This window comes from Hippoglossus hippoglossus, chromosome 18 (genome assembly GCF_009819705.1).
Source record: "Hippoglossus hippoglossus isolate fHipHip1 chromosome 18, fHipHip1.pri, whole genome shotgun sequence".
Lineage (NCBI taxonomy): Eukaryota > Metazoa > Chordata > Actinopteri > Pleuronectiformes > Pleuronectidae > Hippoglossus > Hippoglossus hippoglossus.
Genome location: NC_047168.1, coordinates 15,248,630 through 15,258,370, shown reverse-complemented (window position 1 = coordinate 15,258,370; position 9,741 = coordinate 15,248,630). Strand labels below are relative to the sequence as shown.

The following is a 9,741-nucleotide window of genomic DNA, read 5'->3' as shown; positions in this document are numbered from 1 at the left end:
TCATCTGATCGTTTCATCTCGTTATTTGTCAAGAGACATTTAAATGAAATGCTAAGTGTGTTTGTTAACGGTTCAGTGTTGAATAAAGTTTATAAAGTGCTGCAGGATGAGTTGTCGGGAAGAATTGGGAAAAAAGAAAATGTTTCACCGAACTAAACTGACAAACAGAATAAATAAAAACACTTGTGTGAAACAGATTTTTCTCCTTATTTCAAAATAGCTTGTGTTCATCAGAATCAACAGTGACGGACATGTCACACAGTTATGAAAAGAAACCAAGTGGAGACCATCTGAGATTTGAAAGATCCTGCTCCAGGTGTTCAAATATATATTAAAACATAAAATATTTTATTTCACCATTGATAACATTCCCCGGATATCTACAATAAACCAGACTCTTCACTGCATCATTTCATCTGACCGGGAACAGTTTGTTCTTTTCAAGAAACTCCTCATCTTTGATTATTCAACAGACCTGAAAGAAATTCCTGAAACGAACCCCCGTCCTGTTCACAGAGTTTCTAATCGTATTCCCTTTCCTCTCACAGTAAGTAGTGTTGTCAGAGCTGGTGTGTGTTCGTTTCACTCCAATATTGTTTTTTTTTTTAAATTCCACCACGAATGTTCCTCATAAAACAAAAGAAGCACCACATGAGTAAAAACCCTGTTACGTCACCGGGTATTTCAGCAGCGGAGGAGCACAGAGAACCTTGGTGTGATTTCTGTCCCTGAATCTTAGCACCTGTTTTTTTTAAGTTTCCAGTTTCCACCATCGTGGCTTTTTAAAGGTGACACAGTATTTGGCTCAAAATTACTTCTAACGAATATTTTTTTTACCCCCTTGTCCGACTCCAGATTAGCTTTAAGACGGTTTGTGCTTTGCCCACTTGTTGGTTGTTCAAATCTCTATTGAGTAAAATTCTCCGGCCCGTCAACGCAGAAACCCCCATAAATAACTGAATAAAAAAAAATGTCCCCAGTGTGACAGTAAAGAATTTTTTTAAATCAATATAATAAACTGAAACACATTTGCAGGATCACAATTTCCTTCCTGCACTTTTTTCCTTTTCAAAATAATTAAAAACACAATAAGTACATATAAAATGTTAGATTTTTCTTTCCTCAAGTCCATATTTTAAATTCACAACACATGATCAATAGTGCGGAGCAGCAGAGCAGAGTCTCTAGTTTCTCTTTCTGTTTCCGTCCAGATTATTAAATTATCCATTCATCTCATTATGAGCCGTCAGTCCCACTGATGTATTGGTAAAAAAAAAAAAATTCTGCTGGAGTTGTTTGTGCAGGATGAGAGCGCCACAGGAAAGTATATCATAACACTTTGAAAAACACTGTCCGTTCGACTGTTCTCCCATCTGACGGGACATGATGAAAAAAAAAAAAAAAACACTACCGCAGGTACCTGAGCCCGATCTGGCTATTATCCATTCATTCAGTTATTCCTCTGTTCATTTGCATTTCATGTATCAGCTTTGTCTTTTTCTCTGTGTATCACTCCGACGTCAGCTGGTCCTCCCCCTATGTGACGGTGGTGAAGTTCCGCCCTCGGATCGCACACCAGGCCATGAACACGTCTCTGCGGACGAGGAAACACAAAGGAAGTTGTTAGTTTTCACTCTCGACCTTTGCTGCCGTGATATTCATTCTGTTCTTACTGCACAAATTGACACAGACATTGATAACATGTCCAGAGCGGCCGTATGTGAGAGTTCACGTCTGAAAGCCGCTCGAAAAGGGAGCAGCTCTGCGGCAGGGATGAATAAGTTCAGGTACCTGCAGTGTGTGGCGACACACTCGTTGCTACAGTAATCCTTGTCCCAGTCCGTGCTCTCCACAGCGGGGTTGGTGCAGCCGGCACGCATGCAGGTGTTGGGACTGGAGGCGGGAGTCAGGCTTGGGCCGGGGGCAACGTTCACCTCCACCTCCATCTGAAAGAAGCAAGAGAAATACACACATTTACATGAATGACACGTCTCCAGCGCCGCGCTTCAAAGCATTTACTGGACGTTAGAGGCTGATACAGCCGGCCACTAGGGGGAGATCCAGATGTTTGGGCTTCACTGTTTGGGAGCTGTCATGTTGACATCTTTATATAAAGTCTAGGGTTTGTTCATCAGCTGATCAAACTTTAATTTACGAGCCTGTTTTCTTCTTCATCTGTAACTATCACCAGATAAGATCAATAACTCTACGTATTATTCTCATGTGGTTATTATTCTGGTCCGTGTGCTGATCTTACCCCTTCTTCTACATCTGCCACTTCCTCTCTTCCTGTCACCACTGCAGCCGACTGTCCCAGCTCCATCATCAGTGTCGGGGACGTAGGCGTTTCCCCCCCCGCCGCCATAATTATCGGCGTGATTGAATCCGACTGTCGCAACGATGGGACGACCTTAATCTGTAGCGGTGGAGGAGCGGTGGCAGCAGCTGCGCCCCCGCCTCGTGGCTTGGCCTGCAGAGGTGGAGGAGCCTGGGCGTGCACCATCTGCTGCAGCCGAGGCGGAGGCGGCGTGCTCTGCATCTGCTGCAGAGGAGGCGGCTGGCGTGGCGACGAGGCGGCCGTCGCCGTGACCGATACGGCGCCAGAGGGCAACTGCGTCTGTTTGATGATGATCTTTGTGACGGTGGGGGGGTTCGGGGCAGCAGGTAGAGGTTGGGGTTTGTTGGCGCCGGTGCGGGAGCGCGTGGTGACCTGGGGCAGGTCCAGGATGATGTTGGAGGTGCAGATGTTGGTGATGGTGTTCTCCTCTGGGTTGTAATGCTGGGACCTGGTGGGGCGAGGGGCGAGGGTGGGGGCAGGTGCGGCTGTGACTGATGGAGCTGGGGCCGGAGGTGGAGGCGAGGGGGCAGTGTCCATGACTTCAATGGGAGCCTTCGGAGAGGAGGATGAAGACACACAGGAAAAACATGTGAATGACTACATATAACTTCAGAATTAAAGTCGTAGAATCTAAACACTGGAATGTTTGAGCAACTTTAATCAAGTATTTACAAAAATCATGGGAGACCAGAGATATATATCGTCAGATGTAACCGATTTATAATCTTTTAATCAAGAGAACACACACACTGAACGATTTTAACAACGAGACACATTAACTCATTGTGTCACCATCTTTTCTACTGTCCCACTGGTGCAGGAGACAAAAGTCCTTCTGACACAGTAGGACGCCGTTAGAAGGACACTGTCAGATCACCCTCATGAGCTATTGAGGATTTCTGTTCACTCCCCAATCGCTGCTCTCCCCAATTTCTAATCCTAAACATCATTGATATTAGCAATGATTCCTGACAAATGCCGCTATCAAACCTTTATGACAAAAAGATGTAATTGTCATTAGATTTAAAGTCATTAGAGGGTTTCGTATGAAAAGTGGGAATATTCAGATTGAGGAAACACTCACCTGAGAACTGTGGCCGGCTTTGTACTCCGCCAGCGCTTTCAAGTAATCCCTCTTTGCCGCTTCGTTTTTCCTCTTGTAAACCTGAAGTAAATAAATCATGATGGGAGAATTATGCTCCAACATTTGTGTTGTGTTTAAATCTCACCACATGTTGATGAGCTCATATCTGCTACTGAGTAGTTTTAAAGACATATTGAGCTGAGAATATCTTATTTTGTCTTATTACAACACCTCAATAAAAACACTGTATCTGGAAGTCGACCCAAACAGGACTTTCTCCGTTTCCGTCTTACCTGTTTCTGCTCCTCCCCCAGGCTGTCCCACATGGACGCCACGATCTTAGAGACTTCTCCAAATGTAGCGTTGGGATTTTGTCCTTTAATCGCCGCCTGCGTGTCCCTGAAGAACAACGCGTAGGCCGAAACCGGTTTCTGAGGCTCGTTGGGGTCTTTCTGAGGCTTCGGCGTCTTCCCTCCTGCTCTTCCTGTTTTCTGAACGAAGGCTGGAGACATGCTGGCGGTCAGGGTGGAGAAAGGCGAATCGGACATGGAGGGGTCGAGGGAGATGACCCCGGGGGAGACGGCCAGGGAGACCGGAGATTCAACCAGGACGCTCTGAATGAGAGGGGAAGAGATGGAAACTGCATTAATTGTTGTGGATGAACCAGTGAACTGAGCAGAAGCAGCTTAGCTTGGTTTCTCCTGCGGAGGTTGGAGGGGACCACAAACCGAGCAAAAGCTGAAAACTGATGAAACACACATTCGTGAGTTTAACATTGAAGGAGGACAGTTGGTTCAGATTTGCGTCTTCCTGGAAAGAGCAGTGATGAGTTAAATATGAGCAGAATACGAGTCAAAAACTAACTGAACTAACACATAACAGCGTTTGTGAAGAGCTGATCGTGAAAAGGGGCTTAAAGACTCACTCGTCTAAAATCGTCCATGTCGTCATCCTGGAGTGAGCTGGTGGGCGACGCCGTGGCCGACAGCGGGTGTTCAGGCGAATGGGAGCGTTGTAGTATGTTGCCGCCTCCCAACCCGAGCCCCAGCTGAGCGCTGAGCTCTGACTGGTCTATGGTGGTCAGCTGGTTGGAGCCCAGCAAGCCCTGGCTCATGTCCCCCAGTGGGACGTCGATGGTCACTGGAGACGAGCTGCTGAACTGAGAGCTGATGGGATGGCCGAGATCCTGCACAAGTGAAGAAGACAGGAGCAGAACGCGTGAGTGGATTTCATTTAATGTTTAAGAGAGAACGTTGGAACTTCCCGCGCTGCTCACCATTCCCAACGAGGACCCCAACAGAGCACCTCCTCCCGACTGACTCATGACGCCCAGACTCAGGTGCTCCAGCCCCTGCGAGGGGGCGTTCACAAAGGTGGAGGCGAACGAGGGGTCATCCCCTTCCACCACGGCGTTCCCGGGGGCCACCCCACTGTCAGAGGGCCCGGTGTCCGACAGCTCCCCAAACTGGGACACCACATCGGACACGGTGAGGGCCGAGTCCGGGTCCAAAGAGATGGGGGGGATCTCGAACTCCTCATCGCCGAGGCTGGGAGTGTGGAAGGTCTGGGGGGGGGGGGGGGAGAGCGGTGGATTATCACTTTGGTTTCACTGCAGGAATCAACATTTAATCGAATGTCAATTTCAGTGAAGCAGGATCAAGTAAAGAAAGACGGAGCTGAACCAGGCCCCAGTCCCCCCCCCCCCCTCCTACACCCGTGTTACTCACGGCTGCACAATGTGCTGGAGGCTGAACGACGCAGGAATATTGTACTGGTGGCTGCGATATTACTTACAAATATGTACACAAACCCAGCACAGCAGATTTAGACCCGTTTCAGACTGGTAGTGAATGGTGGTCATCACTTAAGGGAACGGAGCAGGTAGGATATCGTTGATATGGTCATTCCTGCAAAATGTAATGCTTCTGTCCGGTGTAGTGATAAAAAAATTACTTAAAAGATTTATAATAAACCCGAAGACTGTTTTTACAGACGGACGACATGAAGTGAAGCTGAATCATCTTGATCGCCCCCTGCTGGCTGGTTTTACAATATAAAATAAACACTCAGACGGGACATGGACCAAATCAAAAAGTCAAAGTCGTCGTCAAAGACATTTTTCCAAAAGTTAGTTCTAATACCACTGACACATTTTATCACAGTTTTGTCATTATGTCCAAAACCAGTGGGAACTACACAGACTTCTGGTTTTAAGTGGAACTGGGAGTGTGAAGTTTCCCTTGTTCCCATCATCATCAATTTGAAAACACAAAACAAAAGAGTTTCCACCGACATGTATCGTAAACATCAATCACATGAATATTCACAGCAGGAAGTTCGTTTCCCATTCAGATCTAACGAGCAGACACTTCATTAGAAGTAACACTGTGGGAAACATCCTGGAAGTTGACGGGTAAATATCGAATATCGGGAAAAAAATAACGTTAAATGAACTTTAAAGAACAAGACATGTAAATTGAAGCGTTTAACGACTATACTTTAAAAAGACGAGTGTGAGGAAAAACAAGTGTTTAAAACAGTTCATACTCCACCAGCAGGTCCAGCGAGGTTGAAGAGGTCAATGGGTTTAGTGGCACACTAAAAGACGTGAGTATGTCAGTGAGTACAAACGTCTTTTATGTGGCTGGTGACAACACAACTGATATCACAGCTGACGCTCACATCACGAGATGCCTTCAATGACGGACACGTCGTCAACGAGGAGAAACGGTAAAGATGACGTCACGTGGCTGCAGTGCAGTAACTATTAGAGCCCGACCGATATCGGGGATTAGAACATTTCTGATTCTGACATATCGGCCGATATTTATATATTTTTTTAAAACCACAGTTTAACCACAAACTTTAATATAACTAACTATAAATAAAAAGAAAAAAACATTTAAAAATTATCGACATTGAATTAATCTGAGAATTTTTCTACATAAAATTAAAAAGAAAATTCTGTATCGTTTATTCTGTAAAATAAACTTTATCATATCGGCTGATGTTGTGGGCCGACCAATAAATCGGTCGGGTTCTAGTAATTATGCAAAGTGGGGGCTACATCGTGATTAACAAAAACCTGTCCGGGATATTGAAAGACACGTAATCAAGGACTCACCTCTGCGGAGGAGAGGAAGGGATGACCGGACCCGGAGATCGTCAGGTAGTTGTCGCTGCCTCCGGGAAACTGAAACATTCAGACGCACTAATTAGAACGAGGGTGTTTATTATTATGTATTTAGACAGAATTTATCTACCAATCCGATACCATGTTTTTCACGTATATATCACTTTCACTAAAACTGCAATTTTCTTTGCCGCTCTGAAACAGCAGTTGTGCTGCACAGCCACTGCGAAGAAGAAGAAGAAGTGTGCGTGACCGGGCCCGAAAACGACGACGTGCACTGTACGAAAGACTTCTGCTGTTAAAATACGTTAACACGTGTTTACTTTATATACGCAAAGGACAGGTGTTGGAACCAGTACTCTGTATCGGTCAATACCCAAAGTACAGGTATCAGACTCAGTACCGGCTAGTACACAAAGTACAGGTATCGGACTCAGTACTCGGTATCGGCTAATACACAAAGTACAGGTATCGGACACAGTACTCGGTATCGGCTAATACCCAAAGCACAGGTATCGGACTCAGTACTCGGTATCGGCTAGTACACAAAGTCCAGGTATCGGACTCAGTACTCGGTATCGGCTAATACCCAAAGCACAGGTATCGGACTCAGTACTCGGTATCGGCTAATACCCAAAGTCCAGGTATCGGACTCAGTAAAAAACTTGCGTACGAACAACGCAACCAATCAGGTAGGTCTGCGCACTGTGATGCGTTCAGGGTCCGGTGCTGGACTCGGACAAAGTGAGGTCACATGTGTGGGTGACAGCCGTTAGCTCCGTCCATCAGGTGACAGTCACCTTGTTGTCAGAGTCAAAGCCGTTGAAGGACTGCGGGTCCAGGAACTCCGGGTCCCCGTCGTGCTGCCCGGTACCGTCCGTTAGGTCCGAATAGAAATTCAGGTCCATGTTTTCAGCGGGGCCTCATGTGTCCGTGTCCGAGTCAAGCGGACGTCACGCAGACGAACCGGGATCTTTTTGTCCTCATTTAACGGGGACACCGAACCAGACGCCGCGATGTTTCAGGTGTTGGGACGAGGAACCGTGCCAGAGATAACCCGGTTAGCCCCCGAGCTAACGTGACTGTTACCTGCTCCTGACACGGTTTAGCTTTAGCCTGGCTGCGGTGCTCCTCACTCCGCCTGGGGCCGGTTCGTCTGTCGGTCCTCGTCCCGGAGAGACCGGGGTTTACCGAGCGAGGCACCGGTGCTGAACCGGGGCTCCGGTTAACGACAGCGGCGGAGGACAAGGCCAGAACCCCGACTTAGCTTCGTGTTGGCCCGGGTCAGACAGCTCAGAGGATCCCGGAGACACGGTGCCGGTGAAGTTACCGGAAAACCACACCGGAAGCTAGGCGACGGGAGTGTCAAAATAAAACCCGCTGGCTAACTTTAGCTCTAACTGGACCGTTTATAAAAGATGGCTGACATGACAGCTCCAGAAAAGTGAAGCCAAAGCGTCATTGTCGCCCCCTGGTGGCTGGCTGCAGTACAGGTCATGAGTCCTGCCTCTTCCGAGTGACTGGTATGGACACGGACCAAACTAAAGAGTAATAGTACAAGTTAAATACATTTCAAACACAGTGTGTTGGCATATATTAGTCATTTGATGTTTTAAGAACACGGTGAGACGTCCTGATTGCAGCGTCCCGACGGCACCTGGCTCCCGCCGCTCCAATCCCCCGCTCGCTATCGCATGGAATTCATTCAAAATCCATTTCTGGAAAGTGGAAGGAAGCAGCAACGCATCGTCCATCTTTATATAAAGTCTACGGTGCAAAAATATCTACTACCCTCTCCGTGGAACCTCCCGGGGGCCGAGATGTATAACTGACAGAGGAAGCCACAGCCTCTATTTGAGAAGACTGAGGACATCTCTTGTTGGAAAGTCCGTCCAACGACTACAAAATAGACAAAACAGCCCAAAGAGTCTCAGAATAAGCAGAAAAGAGTCATAACATCGACAAGGAGAGAGAATGAATACGTCGCGTCCCTGTTTCTACGCGGTTCTTCCCAACTTTAATATAATTTAGCTTTGGTTGTGTTTCTTGTGCAAATTTGTTTACCAAATAAAATCCAGGGATCGAATTCACTGTCAGTCACAATTTAAGGTGCCTGCGTCAAAAAAGTGTCAAGATTGTGGATTTGTTATTAAAAACAATAAAATAATAATAAATAATCTTGTTGTATTGAACATAACCCTTTCAATTTAAAGGTTTTTTAATTCATGTTTATTTTGAAAGCTGTGCCAGGAAGTCGCTTGTCAAGAGCTTCCGGACAAAAGTGAATTTTGCTACAGTTTCTTTTATTGAAACACTTCCGCGACTCAATTGCAGCTGATATGTTAATTTAAAAAAAATAAAAAATAAAATCCGAATATTAAAATGAATCGATGAAACGAATGAGAATTGAATTTTTCCGGCAGGTATTTTACAACTTCTTTCGGTTTCCGGCTTCAGAGTCTTAAAACCTGCGGATTCAAATGACAGTGACACCGCAGCCTCGGTGTTTACAGGGAGACGTTAAATGGAGGAACATTAAAAAGGGGTCAAGAAGGAAAAGTCCGCTCGTCACCACAACGACTGAGAGTTTGTGATGAACACACGTCACCACAAACTGAACGTCACCTTTTATTCCGTCAACGTGTCTAATGTCAACTACTCTTACCTCCATGTTCACCCCCGGAATCTGATTATGTTTTATTTTTATCCCCTTTTTTTGTTAGTGAACTTCGCCCAGAACTGATTTCCTCAACATGGCACCGGCTTCCGCCTTTGTACGTACAGGGGGGCTGGGGGGACGTGACGTCAACACGCACAGGATAAAGGGGTTTCAAAATAAAAAAAAGCAGCTGCTACAACCGGTTTCCCTGCGCAAGAAACTCCAGAGTAAAAGCATTGCATTTAAAATGTAAAATACTTCAAATAACTTGAAAGTTATAGTTTATTTTACAGTGTTAGATTTCATGACTTTAGCAAAGTTAATATGTACAAAAGTGCTGAAAAGTAAATGAACATGACAACTAAAACAATGACAAGTGAATAATAAGTCATTTATAAAAGACTAATGTCAAACATTCACAAAGTTTTCTGTCTTGAAATCTCATTAAAGTGAGTTTGATGTTTGAAGAAGTCTGAACAGAGTTTGGTGGATTCGTTACAGCTGCAGCTCTTCCGTTTCAGGAAGCA

At 45.8% G+C, this 9,741-nt stretch overlaps 1 protein-coding gene across 2 annotated transcripts; it reads right to left on the bottom strand.

Annotated features, from left to right (window-relative positions):
• Positions 1-610: 610 nt before the first annotated feature.
• tox4b (TOX high mobility group box family member 4 b) lies at positions 611-9,360 on the bottom strand. Of its 2 annotated transcripts, none has more exons than XM_034615220.1 (9): positions 9,221-9,360; positions 6,547-6,615; positions 4,699-4,986; positions 4,348-4,608; positions 3,716-4,036; positions 3,423-3,503; positions 2,258-2,890; positions 1,792-1,946; positions 611-1,594 (listed from the first exon to the last, which is right to left on the bottom strand). In XM_034615220.1, the coding sequence occupies exons 1-9, from the start codon at positions 9,224-9,226 to the stop codon at positions 1,537-1,539; spliced, it is 1,872 nt and encodes a 623-aa protein (XP_034471111.1). In that variant the 5' UTR covers positions 9,227-9,360; the 3' UTR covers positions 611-1,536. The 2 variants fall into 2 exon arrangements, with proteins under 2 accessions (XP_034471111.1, XP_034471110.1); XM_034615219.1 differs by lacking the exon at positions 9,221-9,360 and adding an exon at positions 7,356-8,059.
• Between the last annotated feature and the right edge of the window lie 381 nt (positions 9,361-9,741).